The 16781-nt window shown below is 34.0% G+C and overlaps 1 protein-coding gene across 1 annotated transcript in view; it reads left to right on the top strand.

Annotated features, from left to right (window-relative positions):
* Nucleotides 1-484: 484 nt before the first annotated feature.
* The window catches only part of popdc1 (popeye domain cAMP effector 1), a 29876-nt gene continuing 13579 nt past the window's right edge, over nucleotides 485-16781 (top strand). Inside the window, exons 1-3 of the mRNA XM_030158301.1 lie at nucleotides 485-634; nucleotides 5773-6008; nucleotides 12275-12399. Coding sequence (XP_030014161.1) covers nucleotides 5780-6008; nucleotides 12275-12399 — 354 coding nt within the window. The 5' untranslated portion in view covers nucleotides 485-634; nucleotides 5773-5779. The remainder of the gene's footprint in view (nucleotides 635-5772; nucleotides 6009-12274; nucleotides 12400-16781) is intronic.

Raw genomic sequence — 16781 nt, 5'->3', positions numbered from 1 at the left:
ATAAAAACATTTTCTATTATGTCAATTTTCTTGTGGCAAATAAATTCTCATGACTTTCAATAAACTAATTGGTCATACACTGTCTTTCAATCCCTGCCTCAAAATATTGTACATTTTGCTTCCCCACCCTGTACATGATATATGAAATATATGAAAATATATATGAATATATATGGATATAAGTAATTTTGCCATTACACTCTGCATTTATTTATTTATTTATTGATTGTTGATGAGGTATATTTTCATGTTTACTGGTTCAGAAGTTGTTCAGTAGATGGTTTTGGTCACTAGTTTGTGTTTGGGTCTTTATGGGTTAAAAAGACTTGAACACCACTGATGTAACTGGACTCAGTCTGATCTCTGTCGCCCCCTGTCGGAGCTCCGTGTCCCTGCAGGTGAACAGCTCAGTGCGCCTTTTTGCCCATTTTAGTCTGCGCCTGTCAGCTCCGTGGAATGTGCGACGCACATTGTGCAGCCCCCCCATCATCAGAAGGTCCAGCCTGCTGTCACCAAGCTCACAGCCCTCTGGTTTTTTTCTTTTTTTCTTTTCTTTTTTCTCCTTCATTTCAGTCCATTCCTTTTTGCTTTTTCTCGTCTTCTCTCGCTCATTCCGCCTCCAGCTGCTGAATCGGTGAGTAAAGAACCGTTTTCCTTCCCGGCACTTTGACGGTGCGTTTGGAAAGTTGTAGCTGTGAGAAATATGGCTCAGTATGTTTGTGCATGTGTATCCCCATGTCTATTTTTATATGCGAACCCTCCCACTGCTGGAGCACATCAGCCTGACACACAGCACTCATATGGGACTGGGCTGGTTACTGGTGGAAAGTACAAATTCACATATTTTAGAATATTTTTTATGTGCATATGTATATTAACCCTTTCATGCATAGTGGTCACTACAGTGGACAGCTGTTCAAAGGTGTTGCTCTCTTGTATATTTATGAATTCTGTTGGTTTATTTCCATATCAACCAACACAGTGGACACTTCTGCATCATCCCATAAACTGTAATTCACACCATTACTGTAAATTTGCTGTTCTAGATAAACCTGATCTGCAGAAACATTTTTGAGTGTAAAAAATGTCTAATTGTTATTAGACTGTAATTTTTAACAAAAGGGTTGTTTTTTTTTTTTGGCAAATTATCTCCATGCAGGTATGTTAAAAGGTGAGAAAACATCAGATTAGCAGTATTAATGTTTTTATTTCATAGTTTTTATGCAATATATCAGTAAATACATGTTTCTTTGCTTCTAAAATTAAACGCATGGTGTCCAGCTGAGTGGATATTTTTGTAACTCCATGAAAAATAGGTTCATAAATAAATTCAATCACATTGTCTGTTTGTTTTTTTTATGCCTAAAGAGGAATTAAAAACACCCAGGAAAAAAATACTTGATTAAGCTTCTCATAATTAATGCATGAAAGGGTTAATTATTGTCATTAACCCTTTCATGCATAGTGGTCACTACAGTGGACCGCTCTTCTCTTGTATATTTATAGATTTTGTTGTTTTAGTTCCATATCAGCAAACACAGAGGACACTTCTGCATCATCCCATACACTGGAATTAATACTATTAGTATAAGTTTGCAGTTTTAGATAAACCTGATCTGCACTAACATGTTTTACATTAAAAAAAAAAAAAAAAAAGCTAATTGTTATTAGACTGTAATTAACAGTTTGTATGTTTTTTGTTTTTTGTTTTTTTTTCCAACAAAAAGGCTGTTAAAATGTGAGAAAACAACAGATTAGCAGCATTAAACATGTTTTTATTTCATAATTTTCACACAGTATATCAGTAAATACATGTGTCTTTGCTTCTAAAATTGAACAAATGGTGTCTAGCTGAGTGGACATTTTTGTAACTCCATGAAAAATAGGTTCATATTTGTTTTAATTTTTTTTATTTTTTAGTAGTAGTAGTAGTAGTAGTTTATTTCCAGCACATAGAATCATCAGATAACAAAGAATCATACAACATGGTCAAAACAAATAAATAAATACAATTTTTTTGCACTCGAAAAGGAGTGGGAAGAAGTACAACTTATTGACTCCCACCCCCTTTTTACAAACTAATAATCAAACCAGATCCGCTTCCTTTGCTTTGTTAACACACATTTTCCTCTGTATATTTTTAACAATAACACAAAACATCCATAAAAACCATTCATATACACTTTTTTTTAGTCACCTCATACACAATCAGATTTGCAATAATCAACCGTTTTCAAAATAAACTATAAACTATAAACTACATACATTCGTAAAAAGGAATAAAAACACTCAGGAAAAAAAAAAAAATCTTCATTAATGTTCTCATAATTCATGCATGAAAGGGTTAATACAGATCGACTATTTCCACGTATGTAGAGCTTTTGTGTGTAGACCTATAATTGTATTAAATGCAACTAAATGATGATACTATCCCAAATAAAACAGCTATAACCTCCTAAGACCCAGGAAATGTCAGCAAAGTACAAGCTTTTTTTTTTTTTTTTTTTATTAAATAAGTGCCTATATTGGAAACATCATGATACAACAGTTTTTTCAGATGCAGTTTTTTTAATTTTTTATGGAATGTCCTTTGTGGTGGAAACAGAAAACCCATAGCTGGGTCTTAGATAATAAAAAATGAAAAAACAAAACAAAATACTTTACAGAATAATAGAATAGAGTAAAATAGAGCTGAAGGACATGTGCAGAGTAAATAGAAAGACCAATGAATATGATAAAATGATTAATAGTGTGTTTATTTTACACAGAGAAAAGATGGAAAAAGAGATTTAAAGAATGTAAAGAGCTATTATGTCTGAGTAACAGTAAAGTGTAAGCGTTCCATCCTCACATTTTAAGAGGTCACATACCAGGTCATGAAAATAAATGTTTCCGAGTGCTTGAAGTGTAAGCAGTAAAATTTTAAAGTCAATCTGTTATGTTTGCAGAATTTACAAGTGAGGTATGAACGATGGGATAATGTGTTTTTTTTTTTGTCCCACTTATGAATCAGTGTCCCAGTTAAAGCATCGAAGGAGCCTTTGAATGGGAAATAAATGTTTTGGATGAAAGAAAGAAAGAAAGAAAGAAAGAAGGGGCTATCAAATGTCAGATTATTTAAATTTTTTATGTGTTATAGTATATTTCCTGCATAAAGCATAACAATATGATTCCTTTTGTCAACCACTTTTAAAGGATGATATATAATAATGATAGTTTCAATCAAGAAGAAGCTAATAGTAAAATAAAATAAAATAAAATAAAATACAAACTGGATTAACTGGACATCCAAGTCAAATTAATAGACACCTACATACATGCATTAATAAATCTCAAATTAAACATTAAACTGTAAAAGATCTTTGCTTTTGAGATAAACTCAGTAATTCCAGCCTAAATTTAGCCTTTGTTTTCCGTCAGAGCTAAATTCTGCTGATCCTGCTGTTGGTGTAACGTCCTATCAGTGCTGAATAATCGGCTGAACTGATTAATCTGTTTTCAGCCTGGTCTGTGTTTCATCTAAAACAAAACTGTGAGTTCTTTTACAGTTTGGTCCTGAACAAAAGATTTTACCCCCTTTATCAACCACAGTCTGAGTGGAAAAAAAAAAAAAAAAATCTACATGAATGGACACAATGAGCAACAACCTTTGTTTTTTTAGGGGGATTTCATTGCAGAAATGGAATCCAGTACTGATAATTGTGTTTGCATTTGTGTATGAAATGATGATTCTTGTTTTTTGTTGAACTTAGAATGATCTGTTTGCCATGTTTCTACAGTAGAGGACTTCTTCTCCTTATTTTTATAATGCAGAGTTAGCCATGCCTGAGTGTGAACCAGAGTTAATACTAGAGTGGAGCAGTCAAGTCACAGCTGATTGGATCTTAACAGTGATTGGTTATTACAGCTGCCAATCACACATTTACCTCTCCTGCCCATCTGAAAACACAGTCCAGAGAAGGGGGTAAATCTTTCCGCTCAGATTATTGAAGTTGCAATATTCTGAAAGAAATTTATAAGATTTTTGCTAAATGAAAATTGCCCAAAAAATCCCAAAAACTGCATCTTCAAGTGGACAAAAAGTCACAAGATATGTGCAAATCATTCACTGTTTCCTCTCATTCCTTTCTCTAAGACATAGAACTATTTTTGCGTTGACCTTTAAATAGTTTTTTCTACATTCAACCTTTCCTATAAGGGATAATCACCATGTTAGATATTAATAAGAGTCAATTGGAAGTTTGTAAATAACACTGTGAAGTTTGTAAAAATGTACCTGAAAAAACTGTTGCATCATGTTGTTTCCAACCAAGGCAATTATTTAATGTAATCAATTATTTAATGTAATTGAATGTAATTTTCTAAAATGTTTACTTCCCTGGGTCTTAGGAGTATATTCAAATGAACAATCTGCACTTAATTTAGCATCAGCTTGACAGCAAATATACACAACGTACAAATATATATTTTTTTATTTTTATATAAATAATTGTAAATAGATATTGTGCTATTGATAAGCTTAATGGCTTAAAAGTTATTAAACATTTTAGATCAGTTGATGCTTTTGGTCACCGGAAGCTATCTTTTGGGGTTTTAACTCTTTAGGTGCCTGCGTTTTTTGAAAAAAAGATTCAATTTGATATAAAGATTTCAAAATTATTGGGAATGACCCAAAGTTTATGATGGGAGTAAATGTACTCATCTAATTTGCATAGTGTGATGTCACAGGATGGCAGCCATATTGGATTGGGTAACTTTTAGTACAATTGAACTTTGAACCTATTTACACGGACGTTTTCTTTTTGTTTTTTTTTGTTTTTGTTGTCTTACACTTAACATAAATGAACTTAAACATTAGTAGACAGTAAAATGCGATGTGTTTTAGTAGGTTTTTAGTCAAACAGCAGAGTAGCCAAATCTGTTCTTATCCATCCAGACTTAAACTAAATACACTTTACTTAGTAACTAAACCAACTCAGGACCATGCCGTTAAACTGGAATTTCTTCTTCACTTTGAATTGAAACATGCCCTGAAACAGTGTTAGGATTGAAGGGTCACATGTCCACCATCGATTGGTGGAGGGTGTGTTGAGCCGCAATATGTAATAAATTCCCAAGGAAATTTTTTCACATTATGTGGTAAGTTATTACAATTTGAGAAATTTATTACAAAATGCACTTGACACATTTTTATTTTTAAAAAAATGTAATAACATGGTTCATTATGTAATAACAATCCAAATTAATATAATTTCAGAGCAATTTAGAAGAGATTAGTCACAAGAGCTACAGGTAATGGAATCAGAACTTTAACCACACAGTTTAAAGATTAATTTAGCTCATTACATTTTCCTGAAAATAAAAATGTGTCAAGTGCATTTTGTAATACATTTCTTAAATTGTAATTACTTACTACATAATGCGAAAAAATTTACTACATAATGCACTGAGGTAGTTTATTACAAAATGTGTCAGTTTATTACATAATGCGGCTTTATTACAAGATGATATGACATTCTTATTACATTTTGAACTTCTATTACATGATGGGAATTTATTACATAATACGGCTCAACATGGGTGGTAACAACATTTGGTAGCTCTATCTGGAGCTGTGGTCTGTTTTATTCAGTTACGTTGCTTGTTGTAATGTGTCAACTTTGGCGCTTAAAGGATTAACTTTAAAAAAGACCATAATATACTGTGTGAAGTTCAATATGTGGCTTTGTGACTGAACCTCTCTGGTCATATTTTGTCCTTTATGTGACCCAGCGGCAAGATGTCCTCTACCCCGGAGCTGTCGTCCTTCCTCTTCACCACCCTGCCCCCGTTCCCGACCGCCACTCCAGTAGTCCCGACTGCGGAGGCCAATGTCACCTCCTGCCAGGAGTGGGAGCAGGCCCACCACTTCCTCTTCCACCTGGGCAACCTGTCCCTGCTGCTGGGGGTGGTCATCCCCACCACGCTGGGCATGCACATGATCCTACTGCGCCTCCTCCTGATGACAGGTTGGTCCACGGTGTCTACAAAACTGGAGAATAATAGCATTTATGTGACCTGTATCAGCTGGATAAGATAAGATAAGATAAGATACAATAAGACAAGATCAGTTGAGATAAGATAAGATAAAATAAGAAAACCAATCAGTTTTTATTTCTAAAGCACTTTACAACAACCAAATCTGACCAAAGTGCTGTACAGTAAAAGAATAAAGATAAAAGCATCGCAAATAAATAACAATAACAACAGTACAATGTATTCTCCTATTAAAACAAACAGTGTAGTACTAGGTGTCAAAGGCCATTTTGAACAAGTAGGTTTTAAGTTTTGCTCTAAAAGTGGGCAGGTCTGTGATATATGTACTGTATGTGAAGATAAGGTAAGGTAAGGTAAGGTAAGGTAAGATAAGATAAGATAAGATAAGATATGATACGATACGAAAAAATAAGATAAGACCAGGTAAGATAAGAAAAGAAAAGAACAGAAAACAAAAGAAAACAAAACAAAAGAAAACAAAACAAAACAAAAGATAAGATAAATAAGATAAGGTAAGAAAAGATAAGATAGATAAGATAAGATAAGAAAAGGGAAGGGAAGATAAGATAAGAAAAGAAAAGGTAAGATTAGATAAAATAGGATGAGATAAGGTAAGATAAGATAAGATGGGATTAGATAAGAAAAGATAAGATAAATAAGATAAGAAAAGAAAAGGTAAGAAAAGATAAGACAGATAAGATAAATAAGATAAGAAAAGGGAAGAAAAGATAAGAAAAGAAAAGAAAAGGTAAGATGAGATAAGATAAGATATTTTGAAGATAAGATAAGATACGATACGATAAGAAAAAATAAGATAAGACCAAGTAAGATAAGAAAAGAAAAGGTAAGATAAGATAAGATGGGATAAGATAAGAAAAGATCAGATAAATAAGATAAGGTAAGAAAAGATAAGATAGATAAGAAAGATGAGATAAATAAGATAAGATAAGATAAGATAAGAAAAGGTAAGATAAGATAAGATGGGATAAGATAAGAAAAGATAAGAAATAAGATAAGTAAAGAAAAGGTAAGAAAAGATAAGATAGATAAGAAAAGATAAGAAAAGATAAAATAAGATAAGGGAAGAAAAGATAAGAAAAGAAAAGGTGAGATAAGGTAAGATAAGATAAGATAAGATAAGGGAAGAAAAGATAAGAAAAGAAAAGGTAAGATAAGATAAGATAAGATAAGATAAGATAAGGGAAGAAAAGATAAGAAAAGGTGAGATAAGATAAGATAAGGGAAGAAAAGATAAGAAAAGAAAAGGTAAGATAAGATAAGAAAAGGTAAGATAAGATGGGATAAGATAAGAAAAGATAAGAAATAAGTAAAGAAAAGATAAGATAGATAAGAAAAGATAAGATAAATAAGATAAGATAAGGGAAAAAAAGATAAGAAAAGGTAAGATAAGATAAGACAAGATAAGATAAGATGGGATAAGATAAGATAAGATGGGATAAGATAAGATAAGATGGGATAAGATAAGACAAGATAAGATAAGATAAGATTTATCCCACCAATTAGGAAATTTCACAGTTAACAGCAAGTAAAAAATGAAATATAAGACAAAAATGAGAAATTTATATGAATATTTATATAAATATAGAATTAAAATTAAATATTTTGTACATATTACCATTGTGGTTGCACATGCACATGGGGGGGGGGGGGGGGCTTACAGTGAACTATTACAGAGTCAGTGTTGAGGATTACATTTCCAACGTTAATAAATATCAAACAAACCTTTCCCTGCAGAGTCCTGAAAAGGCCTCTACAGTGGGACTATCTGTATTTATCTTCTACTTGGAAGGAGACGCGAGACAGGAAGCAGCAGGATTGAATGGAAATGTGGTTGTAATTTCAAGAAGGTCATTTATTAATATTACTATCAGCACAAGTGAGTCTCAGAGGGCTTTACAGTGAAAAAGAAGAAGGAGAAACTGGAGGAAAAGAAAGTAAACTAACCGGCGGACAGTAGTTAATCAGGTCAGGGTTACACTGCAACGTCAGCCTCACATAGTCCCACGTTATGTAATAGAAAGCAGTCAAGGTTACACACAGGAAAATATACTGAATGCTGAAAATATGCTCAGGGTTTTACATAGTTTATATTTAAATACCAAATATTGATATAACTGATTATTTTGCTTTTATTCATAGTAGTAAAAAACAAGTCCTATATAAAATGCTGTATTGTGTCTGTAAACGTCCATTCATCGTCATATTTTAGTGTCATCGTTGGTCAGTTCTAGCGCTCGCCTCACATACTCTCCAGACAGGAAACGCTCCGTGTTCTTCAATGAGTTGTAAACTCGGGCCTGTTTCCGTTCCTTCCCATCCATCTGACCTAGAGTGAACACAGAACTACCATGTGCACTGTTGCTAGGCAGGCTGCGTGAAAGCCGTCCAATCAGAACAGACTGGGCTTATATGAGCTGTTTCAGACGGACAGAGTAAAGGGCTGCCTCACAGGATGGGACGGCAAAAATAATAGGCATGTCAGAATTAGTATATCCCTTTCATGCACGAATTATGAGAACCTTAATCAAAATTTTTTCCTGAGTGTTTTTATTCCTCTTTGGGCTTGAAAAAAGCAATCTGACTGAAAACTTTCTTCTGAAAAATAATAATTAAAAAAATAAAAAATAAAAATAAAAATACATAAAAAATAATAATAATGAAAAAAAAAAATTCTTATTAACCTATTTTTCATGAAGTTGCAAAAATGTCCACTCAACTGGACACCATGCGTTTAATTTTTGACGCACAGAAACATGTATTTACTGATAAATTGTGTGAAAACTATGGGTAACGCTCGTGATTCTGGGGGTTTATGCTCAGGAGCGATCGACATAATGTTACCAATTCATGTAAGAAAAGATATGTAGTGTCTTAAAAACTTTGATAAACATATGTGTAAAAAAAAAATTAAAATAAAAAAAAAAAAAGCAACGAAAAGAACAACAAAATCCATGAACATACAAGAAAACAGCTGTAGAATAGCTGTCCACTGTAGTGACCAGTATGCATGAAAGGGATATACAGTCGTGGAAAAAATTATTAGACCATCCATTGTTTTCTTCAATTTCTTGTTCATTTTAATGCCTGATACAACTAAAGGTCCATATATATATATATATATATATATATTTTTTTTTTTTTTTTTTTTTACTTTATTTTTATTAAATGTATAAAAACACAATACAAAACATTCCTTAACAGCATTACAGACTGTGTATGACAGTTTGAGTAAACAAAACAAAACAAAACAAAACAAAAAAAAGAAAACCCTCTAGGGTCCAAAAAGCTGGATATTAATAATAATGACTGAAATCGTAATAAATGGACAGTTAAGACATTACAACATAGAGTGGGGTTCCCCTTAGTTAGAGAGGTATCTTGTTATAGGTAGCCACCTCCTCACAAAGACATCAGACCTTAATTGTAATTGAGCGGTTAAAGCCTCCATTCCATACAACTCCCTCAGCTTCAGTTTCCACTGTGCTACTGTTGGTGGCTGTGTCACCATTTTCCTAGCAGTCATCAAGAGTATATGTAGCAGGTGCTTTTGGTCTCTGGTGTACATGTCTTCAGGAGTTAGATCAAAAAGAAGCTAACTTGGGGTGAATAGTAAATCAATTCCCGGAATTTTATCTATCTCTCTCTTTACCGCCTTCCAAAAAGGAAGCGTCAGTGGGCAAACCCTAAAGATGTGCGAGTGGTCGCCAACCATTCCACAGTAAGGTGAATTTGTTTGGACAAATATAATGATAACAACAAAAATAGCTCATAAGAGTTTAATTTCAGAGCTGATATCTACCCATTTTCCATGTTTTCTTGATAAAAACCAAAATCACTTCAGTTCTTACATCAATATCTATGGCATTGTACTGACAAAAACAGTGCTTTTAGACATTCCATGTTTTCATTTCTGTCTGTTTTAGTCACATGATACACAAGGAGTTAGTACTTGATTGCATAACCATTGTTTTTGATGACTTTTGATGGTCTAATAATTTTTTCCGCAACTGTAGCTGCATCAGTACATAATATAAAAATATTTCCCATAATTCACTGTGTTTTCTCTATTTAGAAGACATATCAAAATTAAAGGGTAGAACAATAGAACAAGACAAGATGGCAATAGATGTTTACGCTTTTTGGCTTTTCTAGTCACTTATTCCATATATTTTGTCAAATTAGTACTTGATTGCGTAACCATTGTTTTTGATGACTTTTGATGGTCTAATAATTTTTTCCACGACTGTAATTGTCTGATTGTGATTATTGTAAATCAATACAGTACACGCTCCTGTATAAAATGATACAGAAGAGTCATATTTCATCACTATTACCTCGTCATGTTCCTACTTTTGAGATTTGATTTGTATTTTTAACATTATGTTCACTTTTGAATTTTCTGATATTTTTACACCTGAGTGGAGATTTATCGTCACCAACCTTTATATAGATGCAGATACAGATACACTTTATTGTTCAGCAGGCGGAAATTCACTTTTTCATCAGCTCAAGATAAACAAAAACAATATTAATCAAGTCTATCAATTATTCATTGTTGGTTTTATCTCAGCAAGCTTAACGTCTAACATTTAATGTGTTGCATTTACAGAAGGATATATTGAGATTAAAAAACATGGATGTCATTTCAAAACTATTATACCACGGCACTGCTGAGGTAATGCTTTGCTTTGGGCCGTTTTTGTTGTTCAACAGATCCCCAAATGAAAACTCTGAATTTAAATTAAATGTTCGGTGTTCTTTGCTAAGAAATGTTTCATCTTCCTCATATGATGCACTAAATATTAAACTGTAATTGGAGTCAGACAATGGTGCCATAAAATACAAAGAACAAAATGCTAAAGAAGTCCAGGTATTCCAGCTTCCTACCGTCCAAAGACATGTACCTTAACCCATGAAAGACCACAACAAAAAACATCTACTGATCTAAAATATTTAATTATTTTTGAAGCACTAACACTATTGAAAGCTTCTCAGTTTTTCAGCAGCAACAAATGTGTTGTAGATGCTTGTTTTTATGTTCAGTTAATTGTATATATTTTGCTGAAAATGCTGGTTTATGCCTGGTTACATGATTTTCATTGAAAAATGCCAAATACTGGAGGATACTATTGAATTAAAAGGTGATAAATTGATTGAAAGTGGAGGAAGGTTCATTCAGAGATCACCACAACAATAGGTTAATAGGTCAATCTAAATTGTCTGTAGCTGTGATTGGTTTGTGGATGGATGGATGGATGGATGGATGGATGGATGGATGGATGGATGGATGGATGGATGGATGGATGGATAGATGGATGGATGGATGGATGGATGGATGGATGGACGGATGAAAGAACAGATGGATGGATGGATGGATGGAAGAATGGGTGGACAGAAAGATGGATGGATGGATGGATGGATGGATGGATGGAGGGACGGATGGATGGATGGACGGAGGGACGGAGGGACGGAGGGACGAATGAAAGAACAGATGGATGGATGGATGGATGGAAGAACAGATGGATGGATGGATGGGTGGACAGAAAGATGGATGGATGGATGGATGGATGATGGGTGGGAGGATGGATGGATGGAGGGACAGATGAAAGAATGGATGGATGGACAGAAGAACAGATGGATGGATGGAAGAACGGGTGGATGGAAAGATGGATAGACAGATGGATGGATGGATGGATGGATGATGGGTGGACAGATGGATGGAAGGATGATGGGTGGATGGATGGATGGATGGATGGATAGATGGACAGAAGAACAGATGGATGGATGGATGGATGGATGGATGGATGGATGATGGATGGGCAGATGGAAGAACAGATGGATGGATGGATGGATGGATGGATGGAAGAATGGGTGGATGGATGGATGGATGGACAAACAGATGGATGGATGGATGGATAGACGGACGGAAGAACAGATGGATGGATGGATGGATGGATTGCATGGCTACAATTCCCCAACCGTCACATCCCTAGAGTGAAAACACTGGCCTGTAAATGTGCAGAATCCTTCAGCTTTAACCCACACCTTACTACATTCCCAGTAAATACAAACCTACAGCTGATACCTCCTGTCCACAGGCTGGTCTGGTCATGGTAAAGCTGCTTCAGTTGTCAGAGTCCATATATGTCGACCCTATAGTGTCTTGTTGTTTTGTCTGACATTCATTCGCACTGATCTGGTCTGTGCTCTGGAACAGGTTGCGGCCTCTTCATTGCGTGGGCGACCCTGTACAGGTGTAACCTTGACGTGATGGTGTGGAACGTGGTGTTTCTGGTGGTCAACTTCATGCACTTGTTTTTCCTGCTGTACAAGCGTCGGCCGGTGAGTCGTGCATCCGTACACTCTCATCCACATCCTCAGTGTCTCTGCACATTCGGGATATTCGAGTGCTTCACCAGATTGAAATATACCGGCATGAGGGCGTGATGGGGACGGTGTTTATTTATGCTGAGGCTTAGGCTTGAGTTTTTTTAACGCTGTCTCTGGCAGGAAGCTGCATATTCTCTTGGGTGCCTGCTTTATGGTAATGAGATGCAGGTTTTATTAAAATCCATGGGTGTCACCAGGGAATTTTGTGTAAGTAACGGGCATCCAGTGAACTGACAGAATCAGACCAGGGCTTTTCAGATGCAGAAGCCTGTCTGCTGCTCTGCCTACCAACTTTTTTTATGATGTATTTTCAGCAACCATGTTAAGAAATTAACCTTCTGCTATTAATATATTATTATTATTATTAATCCATAAAGACCCAAACAGCCACTGATCTAAAATATTTAATAAATTCTGAACCATTAATTCAATCAATGCATGTAAATAATCCATGTAAATACATTTCGTCGTCTTTTCATCGTCATCAGATATGATCCATTTGGACGTTCAGAGGCTTCATAGTTACCATGGAAACACTATCATCTTCTACAACAGGGGTGTCAAAGTCATTTTAGTTCAGGGGCCACATTAAGACAAATTTGATCTGAAGTGGGCCAAACCAGTAAAATAATAACACAATATATAAATAATGTCAACTCCAAACTTTCCTCTATGTTTTAGAGCAGGGGTGTCAAACTCATTTTAGTTTAGGGGCCAGATTCAGCTAAATTTGATCTGAAACAGGCCAAACCAGTAAAATAATAACATAATAATATATAAATAATGTCAACTCCAAACTTTACTCTATGTTTTAGAGCAAAAAAACAGTAAATTTCCATTATGAACAGGTTTACATCTACAAACTATCCTTTCAAAAGATGTGAATAACATGAACAAACTGAAAAAATAAGTGCAATTTTAACAATATTCTGTCTCAGTTTATCATTTACACATGTACATTATGACTTACAGATCACAGTGGATCTACAAACACACAAAACATTTAGTAACAGGCAGAATATTGTTAAAATTGTACTTACTTCTCTTAAGACATTTCAGGTTGTTCATACTTTTTGCAAAATTATACTTTGTTTTAGTGTAAATACATGAAAAATATTTACATTTACAAAGAGAAACATTTGAAGTTGTCGTTATTTATATGTTATTATGATAGTATTTTACTGGTCCGGCTCACATTAGATTGAATTGGTCGGAATGTGGAACCTGAACTAAAAGGATTGTTCATATCTTAGCGTAATTTTTCCATTTCACAAATTCATCCAGAGGGCCGGACTGGACCCTTTGGCGGGCCGGATTTGGCCCCCGGGCCGCATGTTTGACACCTGTGTTTTAGAGCGAAAAAAGTCAAATAATGTGATGAAAATGTTTACATCTACCTACTGTCCTTTAAAACAATGTGAATAACATGAACAAACTGAAATTTCTTAAGAAAACTAAGTGCGATTTTAACAATATTCTGTCTCAGTTTATCATTTAAACGTGTAAATTACAATTTACAGATCACAGTGGATCAACAAATACACAAAAGATTTAATAACAGGCAGAGTATTGTTAAAATTACACTTCAAACATTTTAAAATGTTCATATTTGTTCAGGTTATTCGTGTTTTTGTGAAATGTTAGTTTGTTTTAATGTAAATATAGTAAAATGACATGAAAATGTTTACATTTTCGAGGACAAAAATTTGAAGTTGTGATCATTTACAGGTTATTATAATAGTATTTTACTGATCTGACCCACCTGAGATTAAATTCGTTTGTATGTGGAATCTGAACTAAAATGATTAATGTCTTCGGTGTAATTTTTGCATTTCACAAATTCACTCCAGGGACCAGACTGGACCCTTTGGCGGGCCGGATTTGGCCCCCGGGTCACATGTTTGACACCTGTGTTCTACAACAATGATTCACCAGTAAAACCCATGGAGTCGGATCAATGACAGTGGATGGAGGCACTTGTTTTTATGTTCAGTTAATGATATATTTTGCTGAAAAAGTCACTTTTTCTTCAGTTTTCTCTGTTTTTGATACAATAACCCTCAACTTTAATCTGAGCTTTTACGAACATCTACATGATCAATTTCATTTCATTTCATTTATTTGTATCAGACATGCAAATAATTACAGTCCACAGAGTATAATAAACATTAAATGTAATAATAATAATAATAATAATAATAATAATAATAATGATAATAATAATAAAAAGGGTTATATATATATATATATATAAACAACACACATGCACACACCCTATCTTCAATAACAAGTATAAAGATGCTGGTGCCGGTATGTAACAAGCGTAGAATCTGCATAAAAGTCAGAGTTAACAATTGTAAAAATCACAACATTTCTAGAATGACTTAAACGCAGTATAAAATTCAAAATTGCTTTCCATAACATCTCATAATAAGAGCAAACATTATTAAAACAGAACATACCACTAGCACTACAGCTACCGTAAAGACCATGTATAATATGGAATGCACTGTTAGAATCAACTCTGACTGAGTGAGCCGTACAACGTTTAAAATTAACCCATAAGTAACAGAGATAAATATTCGAGCAAGAAGATATGAACAATTTATTCTTAACAGTAGTGGAACAAAAAAAAAACCTGTGAGAGATAAAATTACTCCTACCATAAAGACTCCTAACCTTAGTTTGAATACAGTGGTCTACAATTTTTTAGAAATGATTTGCTTCAGACATTAAATGTGCTAAATGTTACGTATTTTTACAACATTAATTGGAAAATAAATGACAAAAGTGCCGGTTTGCTGATGTTTTCAAGGTATATGATTAAGTGTTATTACACATATATATTGGTTTATGTACATTTATATAATAGTTTTATAAGTCTTCCACTAAATAGAACCTGTAAAGTGAATGTATTCTCATGTGCAGACAGGGTTTTGAAGTAGATCTTGTAGCTCTGAGACAAATATTCCTTTTGAGTCAAACCCATTCTCTCATTAATTCTTGAATTTCACATTTTGACCCAAGGCTGTATCTTGGAAAGTTCAGCCAACCAGCATTTTTGACTTGATTTTTCTTTATCAGTGACTCTCATGTGGTAAAATTTCATTACTTTTATTCTGGAAGCATTTTCCTTGTAGACCAGTGATACCATTATCATCCCTAAGATTATCAGATAGAATATGTCCAAGGTACTTGTAGGTTTTGACATATTCTAATGGAAGGTTATTCAACTCAAGTTTAGTTTTTACATTGTACCTGTTTGTGTCGAACAGCATAATCTTTGACTTATCAGAGTTAAATAAAATATCTTGAGAATGACCATACTGGGAGCAAGTGTTAATGAATTAAATATAGGAAAATACCTGATTTTCACTGGGAAAAAAAAGGAAAATACAGAGGATAATGTTATAATAAATGGTGATAAATCACTTAAGAAAAGTTAAATATAGAGAAAAATATGTTGTAACTGCCACAAAAGTAGCACTGGGTTTTTATGGGTTAATCTGTATTCATAAATCAGCACAAGAGTAGAGTCACCAGGAGATGTGTCAACAATAACTGTAAAATATTCCACTGTAGAACCACATTTGGACAGTCAGCTTTCTCAATAAAGGATAGTCACATCTGGAACCCAACGCCAAATGAAATAAAAGTGATAACAGACGTCAAAACATTCGCAGCAAAGGTTGAGAAATGTCCTGAGAACAAAACAAGAAGGTACCCACATATTAAATGTATAATGTTTGGTGAGGTCGGACTGTTTTATTATTCTTTTTTTTTTGCTTCTTTTCTTTGAGGGTATGAATGTGAATAGGCTTTTTATTGTTTGTTAATGCTATTTTTTTTAATTGTTTAACCCATAAAGACCCAAACATCCACCGTCGACCAAAAACCATCTGCTTATCTAAAATGTTTAATACCTGTTGATCCATTAATCCTATAAATAACTGGTGTAAAATACAGTTTTTCATCTTTTCATGGTCATCAGATATGATCCACCATATGGCCGCGGAAACACCATCATCTTCTACAACATTAATTCACCAGTAAAACCTATGGAGTCGGATCAATAACAGTGGATGGACACACTTGTTTTTATGTTTAGTTGATGATATTTTTGCTGAAAAATTCATGTTTTTTATAAATTTTTCTCTGTTTTGATCTAATAACTTTTGAATTTACTAGCTTAGCTTTAATGAGCATATACATGATCAGTAAATTAAACATAGGAAAATACATGACGTTCACTGATCCATGCTATATACAGGGTGGGGAAGCAAAATTTACAATATTTTGAGGCAGGGATTGAAAGACAGTGTATGACCAATTAG

The sequence above is a fragment of the Sphaeramia orbicularis genome, chromosome 16, assembly GCF_902148855.1.
Source record: "Sphaeramia orbicularis chromosome 16, fSphaOr1.1, whole genome shotgun sequence".
NCBI classification, from domain to species: Eukaryota; Metazoa; Chordata; class Actinopteri; order Kurtiformes; family Apogonidae; genus Sphaeramia; species Sphaeramia orbicularis.
The sequence above is the reverse complement of the archived record's forward strand: the minus strand, read 5'-3'. Positions and strand labels throughout refer to the sequence as shown.